This window comes from Piliocolobus tephrosceles, chromosome 15, assembly GCF_002776525.5.
Source record: "Piliocolobus tephrosceles isolate RC106 chromosome 15, ASM277652v3, whole genome shotgun sequence".
NCBI lineage: Eukaryota > Metazoa > Chordata > Mammalia > Primates > Cercopithecidae > Piliocolobus > Piliocolobus tephrosceles.
Window position 1 is genome coordinate 43874577 of NC_045448.1, and position 16440 is coordinate 43891016.

Consider the following 16440-nt stretch of genomic DNA (forward strand, 5'->3'; position numbering starts at 1 on the left):
AGAATCGCTTGAACCTGGGAGGTGGAGGTTGCAGTGAACCAAGGTCATGCCATTGAACTCCAGCCTGGGCTACAAGAGCAAGATTCCGTCTAAAAAAAAAAAAATCATATCCTATGACTTCTTCCTGTAAAACTTTCTGTTATCTAAAAAGAGTGATAACCTTAGAGATTGATACAGGGAGGTTGTTCCGCTTTTCTTTAGGAGGTGACCCTAATAACTAGCAGCCTTTTCTTGGATGAGTGGTAACATTAGGGATGAATACAGGGATGTTGTTCCACTTTTCTTTAGAAGGCGACCCAAATAAGTAGCAGCCCTTTCCTGGATGACTCATCTGGGTCAGAGGAAGAAGACAGCTCCAGATCCAGCTCCCGGACGTCAGAGTCAGACTCACGCAGTAGGAGTGGGCCAGGCAGCCCCAGAGCCATGAAACGAGGTGAGGGAAAATCACAGGCATATGAGGCAACTCCAGATCGTTCTGAATATTAATTGGGAATTTTATCTCCATAACAGGATATTTTTTAAATTAAAGAACTTGCTTCAGACCCTAGTGAAAAGAACTTTAGCCTATGACTGATATGCTTATAGTCCTAATTCTCTTCTTAATTCTCTGTGATTTCAAATAAATATATAGTCTTTTGTGTTTTTTTTAGCCTTTTATTGTCTGTGAGAGGGAGATCACTTTATTGTTGGAATAAAGTGAGATAATTGGCCAAAATGAGGTTTCTCTCTTGGCATTTTGGATAATTTGTGAAATAGACGTATTTCAGCTAAATTTGTTATATTGCTAACTGGCAGAAAACATACCTTAAAATTTGTCAATTAATCTGATGTTAAGGTGGAGAACAACCAAAGCTTTACTTGGGATATGTCTATGATTTTTAGTGGATTCTGTGTGCGGGTAGCGGTTACAGAGAGATCTACTTCCACTAAATGACATCTGTATTTTATGAAAAGCCCTTAATGCAGCATGGTGTGTCTGTTGGTTTTCAAACTGTGTTCGGTGGAACCTCTGGGTACTTCCAGTCCCCTCGACTTCAACTGGAGCTGCTCAGCCTTCCTAGGATTCACATTTTGAGCTTCCACTGGTCTTCTTGCTCTCAACTTGCCCCTCTAGGGCCAGAATCAGGTTATGTCACACTTTTGCTGGAAACACTGCAGTGGCTCCTCACAATGGATATAAGGATTTGGTCATGTACTTGACCTCATCTCCTTTCTTCTGTGTACTCAGCTCCAGCCTCACTGGCCCTCTTGCTGTTCTGGGACATGACAGGCATGCTTGCATTTCAGGACCTTGGCACTGCTGTTTCCTCCAGCTGGTGTTCTTCCCCTAGATGTCTGTATAGCTGACTCCCTCACCTCCGTCAGCAAACACTGCCTTCTCAGTGAGATCCACCCTGACCACATCACTCAAATTGCAGCCCTTTGTCTTTCTTCTGTTGCCAGATCTTTTTATTCCCTTTAGTCTGCTCTATGTGTTATTATTCCATAGCACCTACTTCCTGTTTGTCAGTGGTCTCCTTCCACTAGAATCTGTTCCACGAGAGCCAATATTTTTGTTGTTTGCTCTATCCCTAGCATCTAGGACAGTGCCTGGCACACTGGCCCTGGTCCTAGGAGCCTGAGATTTGTGTTCCAACATTGCCCCTGCCTAACTCTTTGACTTTGGACAAATCCTTTAATCTCTGGGTTTAGTCTCCTTAGGGCATTAGCCATGACAATCTGTGAGGTCCCTATAGGTCTAAATTTTTGTTTATTCTATGAAAAATAAAGATATTATAGCAATTGTTACTTGTCTAAGTCAAATAAAAAGTAGTGTCACAAGAGTGGCATTGTTCTAAGATGTCCCTTAAATGTTAATACATATTTTGAAAAATTACTGAATACTTTTATAAATAATTACCTAAGTCCTCGATTTTATTTAATATATTCTAAATCTCCAATTGTAGTGACCTACGAAATGTGGCTTGCAACTCCCAAGTCGTTTTCTGTAAAGGCAAATGAATTATTGTATAAATGATCCATTGAATTTTATGTTATAGCTGCTGGCAAGTGAAAGAAATTGTTTATATCTTTCAATCTTATTGCTTCTCTTTTATGAAAGATTTTAAAAATCTGTAAACTGCTTAGTAGTTTATAGAACTTGAATGAAAAAATACTACTGAATTGTGTTTTTTTATAATGTGAAGTTACTTTAAAAGTGATTACAGAAATTAAGAAATTTAAAATGTGATTGTGAAAATCTCGATAAATTAAGATTCAACATTTGCCTATATATCAATGTGTAAATACACATATTTTTAATTCTTAATAAAAGATACGTGAGACTATTGCATATATTTTATATATGTAAAATAGCTGTGATTGTAATCATACCAAAATATGATTCCTGTTCCTTTCACTTCCTTAGAGATTTACGTGACAGTCCCTACCCCTTAGTTCTGTTTTCTGCTTTAAAAGTTATTCATGTTGGGAGGCCAAGGTAGGCAAATCACGAGGTCAAGAAATCAAGACCATCCTGGCCAATATGGTGAAACCCCATCTCTACTAAAAATACAAAAATTAGCTGGGTGTGGTGGCACGCACCTGTAGCCCCAGCTACTCAGGAGGCTGAGGCGGGAGAATACTTGAACCCAGGAGGCAGAGGTTGCAGTGAGCCGAGATTGCACCAGTGCACTCCAGCCTGGCAATAGAGTGAGACTCTGTCTCAAAAAAAGAAAAAAAAAAGTTATTTATGGCCAAAGGAATGAGAATAAATCTAGTCTAGGGAGGCTTATGGTTTAGGAATAATTGCATTCTGTAGGAACACTCAGAGCCGGTGTTTGGCCCTCCCCGGTATTAAATACTGACTTGATTTCTTTCTTTGTTCTCTTAGGTGTGTCTCTCTCCTCTGTGGCTTCTGAAAGTGATTATGCTATTCCTCCTGATGCTTACTCCACAGACACGGAGTACTCACAGCCAGAGCAGAAGCTCCCAAAAACTTGCTCATCTTCCAGTGATAATGGGAAAAATGTAAATATTGAATATGATTTTAAAAAAGTAATGAGTCAGTTTGAGCCTCCAAAAGGAAACTGAAAATGCTTTTTTCTATCTTTTAAAAATTAGGAACCACTGGAAAAATCTGGTTATTTATTAAAAATGAGTGGTAAAGTCAAGTCTTGGAAGCGGAGGTGGTTTGTTCTTAAAGGTGGTGAATTACTTTACTACAAATCTCCGGTGAGTGAAAAGTGTTTTCTGTTTAGAATGTAATTCCTCAAACTATAAATCAGACGCCTGGTTGATTTCCTTCCCATAATGCAAGTAATGATACAAAGCATTTCTTATTTTTCCTGTTAAAGTTAATCACTTTCCATTTGTTTTTCTCTTTCATACAGAGTGATGTAATTAGAAAACCCCAGGGCCATATTGAACTTAGTGCATCCTGTAGTATTTTAAGAGGAGATAACAAACAAACAGTTCAGGTACTTAAACTTTTTTTTTTTTTTTTTTTTTGTATCATGCCAAACTCAGTTCTCAATTATCCAACCTAATGGAAAGGAGATTGGATAATTCAATGTTTCTTTATTCACTTTGATGCCTCGAAAGTATGTGAAACTCCAAGAATTTTTGTTAAAACTATAATGTAAGTTAGGTTTGTGTTGGGGGACTCCCACCACACTTTACCTTTCTTCCTTTATACTCTTCTTTCCTCATATTTAATCTCCTAGGTATTTTCAGCTGTCAAACTGTGAAGCTATTTTAAGGAAGGGTTATCCAGTAAATAAATTCTCAATAAGATGTTAGTTATATAATGTACTATGAAATTCAAGAATGTTTGTATTTTAATATAGAATCTGAAAGTGATAGTTCTTATAAGAACTTCAGATGCCGTAACACCTAAGTGGGAAATGTATTGGTGAGCAGAGGGACTGTACTGCCAAGCAAGTCACACTGTAGGGGTAGCTGCTGCCCATTTTACTCACACTTAAGGCCAGTCTTGCCAGAAATCTGTTAAATTTAAAACACAGGCTGTTGAGATATTCTAGTATATGTAATTTAAATTCAGACACTTTATTTCTCAAATGTCTTCAATAACCATTATTTTCTTATATTGCCCGTTTGGAGCGTGGAAGACAACTTTGCCAGAAAGGTACATTATCAATGTTTCCTATGAATTGTACCTGAAAACCTCTCAAAAATTTAGAAAGGAGAATCAAGGAAAGATTTGTCTTTGGTCATGGCAGTTAGGAATCATTTGTAAGCTTCTGAAATATTTGGAAAATTTGCAATGTGGCTAATTTGAGACTGGAAAATTCTGAGTTCATAATATCTAATCACATGTTAGTTCCAAGAATTTCTCTTCTTATATGCAAGATCTTATTTTACTTATAGTTGATTTCTTCATTTGTATTAAGAAACCTCTTGTTTAGTTACTAAAAATGTGTTATTTTATTATAATCTTTAATCATTCTGCTCCTCATTTCAATAAGTAGGAACCTGGCCGGGCATGGTGGCTCACACCTGTAATCTCAGCACTTCAGGAGGCTGAGGCAGGTGGATCACGAGGTCAGGAGATCGAGACCATCCTAGCTAACATGGTGAAACCCCATCTCTACCAAAAATTCAAAAACATTATCTGGGCATGGTGGCGGGCACCTGTAGTCCGAGCTACTTGGGAGACTGAGGCAGGAGAATGGTGTGAACCCGGGAGGCAGAGCTTGCGGTGAGCCGAGCTTGCGCCACTGCACTCCAGCCTGGGCGACAGAGAGAGACTCCGTCTCAAAAAAAAAAAAAAAGAAAAAGAAAAGTAGGAACCTGTAGCACATTTAAGCAAGGAAGGGAAAATGTGACAAATAAACAAGATATAAAATCATAACTCCAAAATTAAGTAAACTGGAGTAACAAAATTATTTTCACAAAAATTTAATTGCTGTAATTCTCACAAAGTGGTTAAAATGTTCTAAATGCTATGGAGTCATTTATTTAGAACCTGGGACTTGAGGTTTAGCATGTTTGCTTGCATGTTAAGTGATGACGTTTGAATAATGAACAAGAAAATGCTAACAATCCTAAATCTTCACAATTTTCTTTCCTATACCTTTCTCGTTGCATTCTAGTTGACCACTGAAAAACACACATACTATCTGACTGCAGATTCTCCCAATATATTGGAAGAGTGGATTAAAGTGTTACAGAATGTCCTTCGAGTACAAGCTGCCAACCCACTTTCCCTGCAGCCTGAGGGCAAACCCACCGTGAAGGGATTGCTCACTAAGGTAGGAACCTCCCTCCTCTGCATAGCAGTGTCCCAGGCAACTGTGGGCATGAGCCCATGATCGCTGAAAATGGGATGTCAGAGCATATATATATTGAATATTTATATGATCCTGGGGATAGGAAAGGGTGTTTTTAAGTATGATGCCCAAGGCAAAAGCTATAAAGATGAAAAGAAGACAAATTTGACTATAATATGTAAAAATGTAAAGGCTCTATTAAAAATTCTATCAGCAGAATTTTAAAAAGAAGGATTGAAAAACTTTGAGGAGGTATTTGAAACGTGAAAACTGGTTAATATCATTAATATTTAACACTTTTTTTTTTAACCAGTAAGCAAACAATGAATACCAATTGGGGGAAAAGGAACAAAGGACTCAATGGGAAAGAAGGAGAGCTCATCGAAGTTGGAAGGAATACAAATGATCAATAAGCATATGGAAAAACATTTTACTGTCACAATTTTTTTAAAAGCACAGATTGAAATAATAGGTGTCACTTTTTAAAATCTGGTGAAAAGTAAGACATTTTTATGAATTTTGAAATCTAGTATTGACAGATTAAGAAATCTGCTAGTTTCTGCAATTATAGAGACAGTAGAAAATAAAAGACATCTGCTAGTGAGAGTATTACTCTACAAGGCAGTTTGGCAGTATGTTGGCTGAAGTGTTAACTTAGCCAATAATTTTGAGTGAACAAATCAATATCAAATATTTTAAACACACACACACACACACACACACATTCATATGTATCTCCTTTGATCCAGCAATCTCCATTTTAAAAATGTATCCTTAGGAAATGGTCTTAATTTGCGAAAGATTTAATTATGAGATGTTCCTCGCAGCACGTTTCTTTTCCTATTTTAAAAAACGAGGTATGACTAATATATCTGAAATGCACAGATCTTAAGTGTAGAGTTTGATTAGTTTTGAAAACTATTTACTGTTGACTCTATTAAGATGCAGAGAACATTTCCATGACCCCAGAAAGATTCCTTGCACAGCATGATTCATAATAAATAAAAATTGGGATCAACTTAGACATAGGGTAAGGTATAGCTTAAAAAAATGTTTGTACAACCATATAATGCTTTACTATGCAGCCTTTTAAATGTTGTAAAAGAATATCTAATGCTATAGAAATATGATGTATTGTTAGGTAATAAGTAGAGTGCAGTGTTACATTATTATCCCTTATTTGTTGTAAGTATTTATAGAAAAATGTCTGAATGGGAAATATACCATTGGTTATCTCTGTGATATTGGTTATCTCTGTGATTTTATTTTACTTTTGCTTAATTCTGTTGGTTTTTTTTTTTACAATAAGTAAATATTGACTTATACTTAATATTATTTTTAAGTTTTAAAAAGTCCTATTGGTCACTTTTTAAAAATACAATAAAATATTTATACACACATAATCACTCCTCATTCATGTACTCTGATTAGGTAAGAGGTGGAAAATTAGATGGAAAGGAACAATGCTACTGTGTAGTTTATACTTATTAATAATGTGGGAATGTAGGTGGGAGCTATTCCATAATATTTAAAAAGACTGACAACTATAGCAAAGGTAAAAAATAATTCACCATTGCATTAAACAAAGAGATATACTATGTACTATGTTTTTTCTAAAATACGACTATGAAAATGTTTTCTTAGTTACTGATGGGTTAGGAAACAAAATATTTGCACAATACTTTTCCAGTGAACACACTGCTACTTTCAATCACATTCTTACTGTAATTCATAATAATGAGCTATGCTCTTGTTTCAAGGACCACATATGTATATCAAACCCTGAGAATTTAAGATGATCCCATGGCTAAGAGTTTATTACTTCCCCTACAATTAGGTTTTTGTTTGCTTGCTTGTTTTTACTTTATCAGCATGGCATGTCAGTTTCTGCTCCTGTAATGTTTCTGTGATTCTCCACTTCCCATTTCACAATTGCATTTTAAATGAGCATGAGTAGGTGGGATTCTCAGATGACTAAATCATTAGGGTTTATAGCCAGGATGCTTATTAAGTTTCCTTCCTGCCATTTGTGCTTGTCCACCCCCATGTTTTCACCCTCAGAACCTTACAAGACAACAGCTTCCCTCAGTTATTCTGAGTGACTTGTTCTGAGCTCACATTCAGGCTGCAATATGAGATACTGTCGAATTGCATTTGAATACCTTGGAGGGGAGGAAGTTTTCTCAGGTTGTCACATTGTTATTAGTAAGTACAGAATAATATAGGTAGATGCTAAGAACTTGACTAATTTGATTCTAGACATTCACTCTTGCAATTTTTATTTTAATGCTTAGGAAGAACATTTTCTAAATAAAAATTCAGTTCTTTAAAAAACGAAAATTTATTACGCAGTTGCCACATGGAGCACAATGTGCTGAAAGATACTAAGATGAATAGGCCATTGTTCCATTCCTCAGAGAGCCTCATAATCTATTGAAAAAGAGGGAGACAAAAGCTTATTTATAATGATATATGTAAAGTACAATTATTGAGATGTGTCAGGAATGACTTCTGAGAGAAAATTTACCAGTGTTGAGACTTCAAGGAGGAGTAGGAGTTAGTTATACCAAATGGGAATGGGCAGAGGGGTGGTACTCCAGGCTAGGAGACAGCATGAATGAAGGCTTAGAGTCTCGAAGCAGTGGCTCACACCTCTAATCCCAGCACTTTGGGAGGCCGAGGCAGGCAGATCACCTGAGGTCAGAAGTTGGAGACCAACCTGACCAACATGGTGAAAAACCATCTGTACTAAAAATAACAAAAATTAACCAGGCGTGGTGGTGGGCACCTGTAATCCCAGCTACTTGGGAGGCTGAGGGAGGAGAATTGCCTGAACCTGGGAGTTGGAGGTTGAAATGAGCTGTGATTGCAATATTGCACTCCAGCCTGAATGACAAATGAAAGTCAGTCAAAAAGAAAGAGAAGAGAAGAGAAGAGAAATCTCGAAGCAGTGCCAGCTGCACTGAGAACAAATCCTTTGGAGAAAAAGCTAGAGGGGCCTATGGAGGGTGGAGAGCTATTTTTGTCTTTTTAAGGACTTTAGTCTTTATCCTGAAGGATATTTGAAACCCTTCAGGGTTTGTAACAGGAGCATGGGCGTATTCATGTTGCTAACAGATTACTCTGCTGAAAGGAAGATGAATTAGTGGGAGGCAAGGTGGAGGTTCTAAGAACAGTTAAGGGAGTGGTTCCCATGAAGAGGATGAAACTCTGAAGGGGTTACAGGAAAAGAGAGGAGAAGATGAATTTAAATAATGGTAAGAAGTAAAATCTTTAGTTTGATTGAATTTGGGGTTAGGAAGTAGAAGAGATAAAAATGCCCGGTAGAAAGATCATAGCCGATAAGAGAGAGCTCAGGAAAGAAGAGCAGTTTTAGAAAGATTAGAAGGTTATTTTGGAAGACATCAGGAGCTGGTAGGACATCTTAGTTAAGAAACCCAGCAGGCAGCAGACCACCAGTCTACATCAGAGGAGAGTGCTGGAGGGCTGGATTGGAGAGCGGGATTAGAGGGATCATCAGCATACATGTGGCAATTATGGGAAATTATGTAGGGCAGGGGAGCACTTGTAAATTTCAGGGCACAGTAAGGAAATGTGTGCAGAGATCTGAGAGTAATGCCTGTGACTGATCTAGTGTCACATGTGCTCAGAGAAGAAGGTACATTGCCTTCAGTGGGTTGAAGGGTAAATGGGAGATTAGTAAGTGAAGTATTTAAGTTTCAAGGACTATCTATGCCTTTCAGTGCGTTAGAATCAAGCTGGAGGGAACCTGGAGTCAGGAGACGCATTTTTTAGGGTGGGAAAGATGTGCCTTGGGTTTACAAACTAAGGGGCAGGCATCTGGAAGAGGGGAGGAGGGAGATTAAAGACAAAGTCCAGAAGAAATGGGTGGCTGGACGTGGTGGGAAGGCATACTGGAAGGACTGAAACTGGAGGAAAGGTGAGGAAGGGTGCAGACAAGTATCTTAAGTTTGTGGGACATTGAGTGATACCATGTCTAATATCCTCAGTTTTCTTGATGACCATTATCCCATAAGACAATGTTATTTACTAAGAGTGGGGAAAAGGATGGAGAATAATCATTCAGGAAAGTAGGATGTACCCAAGGATAAATAGAAGGCTTGATAAGTATTATTGAAGGCCCACCAGACTTCCTGATTTGAGTTTATATTGATTATTTTTCTCTAACATCTTCAGATGCCCAGGAAAAGGAGCAGAGAATTTACATTGCAGTAAAGTGAGGATAGTGGTTTTTTTCTAACATTTTACTATATAAATTTTCAAATATGCAAAAAAGCAGAATAATTTTACAGTGAACACCCATATTCCCATCACCTTGTTTCTATAATCAACATTTTACTTGCTTTACCACCTATCTATCAAGATGATATTTGAAATTAATGTTTTATTATGGGCATTGCCAACATATGTGAAAATAGAGGGAATAATATAATGAGCCCTCATATATTCATCATCTAGTTTCAACAGTTATTAATTATGGCTAATAAATATTATTTCCTATAACCCCCTGTAACCATCTGTCTCTTGTTACATTCTTCACTAGATTATTTCAAAGCAAATGGAGATGGAATTTTGTTGAGTGGATTTGTGAGAAGCATAGGAGTACAGCATAATCACAGGCCCTGGAGCAAGAGTTGTTTCATGATCAAACATGGAAACCCAGGTTGGCAGAGAAGGACATGGGGCCAGGAGGGGACTGATAAGCTAGAATAAAATGGAAGGATCAAGGGACTTAAAATTATGAATGAGGTCAAAGAATAAGAGTGTGGGCCAAGTATGGTGGCTCATGCCTGTAATCCCAGCACTTTGGGAGGCCAAGGTGGGAGGATCACCTGAGGTCAGAAGTTTGAGACCAGCCTGGCCAACATGGTAAAGCCCTGTTTTCACTAAAAATACAAAAATTAGCCGGGCATGGCAGCACACGCCTGTAATCCCAGCTACTCAGGAGGCTGAGACAGGAGAATCACTGGAACCCGGGAGATGGAGGTTGCAGTGAGCCAAGATTGTGCCACTGTGCTTCAGACTGGGCAACATAGTAAGACTCCATCTCAAACAAACAAACAAAAAAACTCAAGAATAGGAGTGTGGTAAGTGAGAGGGGGAGGGAAGCAGGAGGAACTGGGAGGAAGTTGTGATCAGAGAGTAGAAAGTAAATTGCAGAAGTGGGATTTTGTCTGTAAATCCCAGTGAAGAAAAAAGGATTAGGGTATGGCTGAGGGGATGGGTGGCAAAAGTGGAAGGACAGCAAAGGTTATTGGAAGTGAAGAGAGCAAGGATGTGGAGACAGTGTGGCCAAGAGGCAAGGGCCAGGGTGGGAACTAGACTGCCTGGGCACAAGTCTTGCCTCTGCCACTGACCACCTGTGTGACCTTGAAGAAGTTACTTGCAGGTTCTGTGCCTTAGCATCCTCACCTGTAAAATGGGGATAATAATAGAGCCAACCTCACAAGGTACTGGGAGGATTAAATGAGTTATTTAAACATATAAATTGTGTTAGAACAGTGCCTGGCATGTCATAAACACACACCAAAAAAATGCTAGCTATTATCATCTGAGAGTTTCACCTTGATAGTGAAGTCAGCAAGGCTGGTGACAGGATTTGTGGTGGAGAGCACTACAGGGATGGGCTTATGGGGAAGGAGAGAATACCATAGGGGCTTATGGTTTGTGCTGTGGCAAGGGCTAATTGGGATATGATGTACTGTTTGTCTTCAAAATTTCAAACAAAACCAATAGGAACTACGTTTGTTATGGAGGCATGGTAAAAAAATTACTCTTTTAATTAGTTCACCTTGAGATTTGAGGTTGCCTTTAAATTTTCATGAGGATTCTTCTAGTATAATTTGTTTTCTAATTTTTTAAAGAGTAAGTCAGGGTTTTAAGAAATTCTAGGCTGGGTGTGGTGGCTCACATCCGTAATCCCAGCACTTTGGGAGGCCGAGGCGGGCAGATCACGAGGTCAAGAGGTTGAGACAATCCTGGCCAACATGGTGAAACCCCATCTCTACTAAAAATGCAAAAATTAGCTGGCCATGGTAGCACACGCCTGTAGTCCCAGCTATTCGGGAGGCTGAAGCAGGAGAATAGCTTGAACCCGGGAGGTGGAGGTTGCAGTGAGCCGAGATTGCGCCACTGCACTCCAGCCTGGGTGACAGAGCAAGACTCCGTGTCAAAAAAAAAAAAAAAAAAATCCTAATGCAAGATTTATGTATAAAGATAGATTGTTAAAACACAGCTTTTACAGTGAATTGGCAAAGGTCTTCATTAACTTGCAGTTCTTCAAAGGCATACATTGTTCTCTTTTAAAGATAAATCATTTCAGAAGCACACTGTCTATAGCCAGATGCATTATACTTCAGTTTTTATGAGACTTCATTCTGGAGATTGTTTAAAGAAGAAAAGAAAAAAACACCCCACACAATGCTATTTAAAGCTTCCAGGATATTTGTCTGTAAATATGTTTCTAAATTTAATTAAATTGAAACATGTCTCAAATGAAACATTTTTTGTTTTCTCTCAAACAGTATTCTAAATCCATCAAACTGTTAGGTGGTGGATCGTTTGCTTAAACCATAGCTTTGAAAAGCCCAAAGGCTGACTGGGTTTATGAGTTTAAAAGAAAACATGTTTTCCTTCTTATTCATAGTGAGGACAGAAGCATTTATTGAGTAACCACTGTTATCCCTTATTTACATTTTCGTATTTGGCTCTCACAATAGCCCAGTTGTGAGCCTCTTTGCACCCTTGATGAGACTCTTTAGCATACTGCTAATTGTCTGTCTTCCTCACAAGGCTGTGAGCTTCCTGAGAAAGGAGACTGTATATTGTTCAAATCTGTTTCTCCAGGACCTATATCACTTACTGACTATTCAAAGTCAAGAGCTAGGTTGAAATTCTGTCCCAGTCACTTAACTTAGTACCTGATATATAGGAGGTACTCAATTTACAGCAATAGCTTTTAACATTATTTTATTACTTTGTATGATTACTTCTAAGAAGGTATCAAATGTTTTTGAATGAATGACTCTTTTACATTTGGGAAATTACTAGAATTCTTTAGGTTTTCATCTTCTCACTTCTTTTTTGTTTTTACTTTTTTATTTTTATTTTTGAGATGGAGTCTGCTCTGTAGCCCAGGCTGGAGTGCAGTGGTGTGATCTCGGCTCACTGCAACCTCCGCCTCCCGGGTTCAAGCAATTCTCCTGTTTCAGCCTCCCGAGTAGCTGGGACTACAGATGTCCACTACCATGCCTGGTTAATTTTTGTATTTTTAGTAGAGATGGGGTTTCACCATATTGGTCAGGCTGGTCTTGAACTCCTGACCTCAGGTGATCCACCAGCCTCAGCCCCCCAAAGTCCTGGGCTTACAGGCATGAACCACCGCGCCCAGCCTTCATCTTCTTACTCCTAACGTTAGAGTATTAACCTAGAGAGCCACAGGACTATTGGAAATCTGTGAAATGTGGAAACTATGAAATATACTTACTAGTGAAATTGCACCCTCTCTCCTTTATGTTAATGCATTCATGGGGTACAAGTTCTATTCTGTTACATGCATTGATTGCATAGTGATTCTGTCAGAGCTTTTAGGATACCCATCACTCGTAATAACATACATTGTACCCCACTACATAATCATAATCCACCCCTCCACTCCCTTCTTTATCCATCTGTGAAACCTCAGTCCTAGGCATAGTATTTGATGCACAGTAAACATTCGTTATATGTTGAATGGTGAGCACCAAAGCAAAACCTGCCATTCTACTACTGTTAACAGGTAAAATTTTTTTTTTTTTCCATTTTTGTTTTAGATATAGGGGTGCATGTGCAGGTTTGTTACATGTGAGTATTGCATGATGCTGAGGTTTGGAGTACAGATCCCGTCACCCAGCTAGTAAGCATGGTACCTGATAGGTAGTTTTTTAACCCAGCCTCCCCGGTTCCCTCTACCCTGGTAGTCCACAGTGTCTGTTGTTTCCATATTTATGTCCATGTGTGCTCAATGTGTAACAGGTAAATCTTAAACAGCATTGTACCATCTATTTGAAATATCACTTATATCTGGGCAAACTGAATACCTATAGAAACTCAAATAGAGTATACAAGCTATACTTTAAGGTGTCAGAGTTCTGGGCTACATTTGTAATTCATTGAAATATGATTTCAGGTAAAACATGGATACTCCAAGAGAGTCTGGTGTATACTAATAGGAAAGACATTGTATTATTTTCGGAGTCAAGAAGATAAGGTATGTATGTATTTTTAATATGCCAGTCGAAATAACTTTTTGTTTGTTAGGGCTTAAACTTTTCCTTTTCACTCTTCTCTTACTTTATAAAACTTCAGAATCTTTATGAGGTTGAAATTTGGTATAATCTGGTGCAACCGAGATAATTATACAAAGGTCTATCATCTACACCTACAAGGGTCTTGATTCTTAATTACAAGCCTTAGCAACTTTTAATTAATGCATCTTCTAAGACCTAGAAAAGTCTTCTTCTACTCCCTCCCCACAACCATCAGTTTCTTATATTTTCCCAGGTTCTTACAGACCAGATAAGGTTGACAGAAGGAAGCAGCAAGTTAGGAAAGAAAAACTAAAAAGGAAAAAGAATCTAGTTGTGTGCTAGGTCCTCAAATTCCCAAATACCACTTATCACTTATCTACCCATCCATCTGCCTATTTATATTCTGTTTATTAATGTTTAATCCCCTCCACAAAAGAATCTGAATTATTTTTAATTTCAGAGTAAAAAGATGGGGTATCTACCCAAAGGTAAAATGCATGCCCAGTCATCGCCACGGGTATTCTGTGTCACCTTTGGATAACTGAAACTATAAAAGTTGAACCAACATGGGCCATGAGTACTTATATAACATAATGATGTCCGCTCCTCTGAAGAGCAGCTTGTGACTGTTACTGTGTTAATGAGACTGAACTTCTTGGTCTAGTGACCACGTGGGACAGTTAGTATTTCTCCCTCCCATTTAACAGACTACACTCTCAGGTCTGACCAGCTATATTTAAAATACATGCCGTTATACTCAGTATTGCTAATGGGGTGGAGATTAACACAGACAACCATTAAAAGCAATGCTGAGGCCAGGCACGATGGCTCGTGCCTATAATCCCAGCACTTTGGGAGGCCAAGAGGTGGGAGGATTGTTTGAGCCTAGGCGTTTGAGACCAGCCGGGACAACATAGCAGGACCCTGTCTCTACAAAAAATTTAAAAATTAGCTGAGTGTGGTAGTGCGTGCCTGTAGTCCCAACTACTAGGGAGGCCAAGGTTGGAGGATTACTTGAGCCCGAAAGGTGGAGGTTACAGTGACCTGTGATTCGCACCATTGCATTCCAGGCTGGGTGACAGAATGAGACCCTGTCTCAGAATAAATAAATAAATAACCAACCTCTGAAGTAGTGTGGGAAAATGCTGACATACAAATGCTACCTGAATATGTACAATACAAAACTGTATACTCGATATAATCCTAACTCGTCAATCAGGAAAACAGAAGCCACTCTATGTAGTACAGGTGTAAAAGATCTAATGCCACCCTAGGCAACATAGGAAAACCTCGTCTCTACTTAAAAAAAAAAAAAAAAAAAATTAGCCAGGCATGGTGATGCATGCTTGTAGTCTTGGCTACTTGGGAGGCTAAGGCAGGAGGATCGCCTGAGTCTAGGAGATCGTGGCTGCAGTAAGCTGTGATCACATCACTGCATTCCAGCCTGGGCGACAGAGTGAGACCCTATCTCAACAACAACAAAAAAGTTTTAATATAGAATTGTGGACATACATAAATTTTAGAGAAGTTTTATAATTTACATAACTTTTAGAAAAGTTGTGGGGGATGGGTGGTAAAAGTTAGGGAAACTGCCAGTGAAGGTCAGAGAAGTCAACACTGAAGATTTCTGGCCAAAGGACTGAAGGTAGCTGGTCCTTGAGGGTTCACTGGGAAGCTTCAGTGAATCTCACATGAGCCCTGACATCCAGCTGCTACAGTCCCAGGAGAATAACAACTCTTCTACTCTCTCCTTCTAAACTTCAAGTAGATTCTCTCATAGGAAACTCTAACTGGGAACCATAACAGGGAAGGAGGCTCCGGCAAATATAGTTCCCAATTTCTCTGTAATTATGAGATCTTAGAGGATGGTGATTGGAAGGCCAAGTTTATAAATCTCAGTCTGACACATCTAAATAAAAACAGAGCAGATAGAAAAAGAACTATACCTGGCCGGGCGCGGTGGCTCAAGCCTGTAATCCCAGCACTTTGGGAGGCCGAGACGGGCGGATCACGAGGTCAGGAGATCGAGACCATCCTAGCTAACACAGTGAAACCCCGTCTCTACTAAAAAATACAAGAAACTAGCCGGGCGAGGTGGTGGGTGCCTGTAGTCCCAGCTACTCGGGAGGCTGAGGCAGGAGAATGGCGTAAACCCGGGAAGCGGAGCTTGCAGTGAGCTGAGATCCGGCCACTGCACTCCAGCCTGGGCGACAGAGCGAGACTCCGTCTCAACAAAAAAAAAAAATAAAAAAAAAAAAGAACTATACCAAAATGTTGAATAATTATCTGTGATCACAGTAATATGGATGGTTTCTTTCTTTTTAAAATCCTTTCCATACTTACCAAGTTTCTGTAATGAGCATGCGTTTTTAAAAATAGAAAAATAATTTAATAAAAATGGATAGCATTGATCACAGAAGAAACAAGTCAGAAGAATGGATACATGAACAGAAATCCATTATAACCACTGGAAAAGTATTGAGAGAATGTATGTGAATCATTATAGGCCTACTTCATTTTTTGCTATAAATATTTCCAAAAGAATTTGCTTTTAGGCCGGGCGCGGTGGCTCAAGCCTGTAATCCCAGCACTTTGGGAGGCCGAGACGGGTGGATCACGAGGTCAGGAGATCAAGACCATCCTGGCTAACACTGTGAAACCCCGTCTCTACTAAAAATACAAAAACTAGCCGGGCGAGGTGGCGGGCACCTGTAGTCCCAGCTACTCGGGAGGCTGAGGCAGGAGAATGGCGTAAACCCGGGAGGCGGAGCTTGCAGTGAGCTGAGATCCGGCCACTGCACTCCAGTCCGGGCGACAGAGCGAGACTCCGCCTCAAAAAAAAAAAAAAAAAAAAAAAAAAA

General features: G+C 39.1%; 1 protein-coding gene across 1 annotated transcript in view; it reads left to right on the top strand.

Moving 5' to 3' along the window:
* Positions 1–16440, top strand: part of PLEKHH2 (pleckstrin homology, MyTH4 and FERM domain containing H2) — a 130967-nt gene that overhangs the window by 66087 nt on the left and 48440 nt on the right. The window contains exons 11-16 of the mRNA XM_023195719.1: positions 289–433; positions 2873–3009; positions 3103–3213; positions 3372–3458; positions 5094–5252; positions 13459–13539. Coding sequence (XP_023051487.1) covers positions 289–433; positions 2873–3009; positions 3103–3213; positions 3372–3458; positions 5094–5252; positions 13459–13539 — 720 coding nt within the window. The remainder of the gene's footprint in view (positions 1–288; positions 434–2872; positions 3010–3102; positions 3214–3371; positions 3459–5093; positions 5253–13458; positions 13540–16440) is intronic.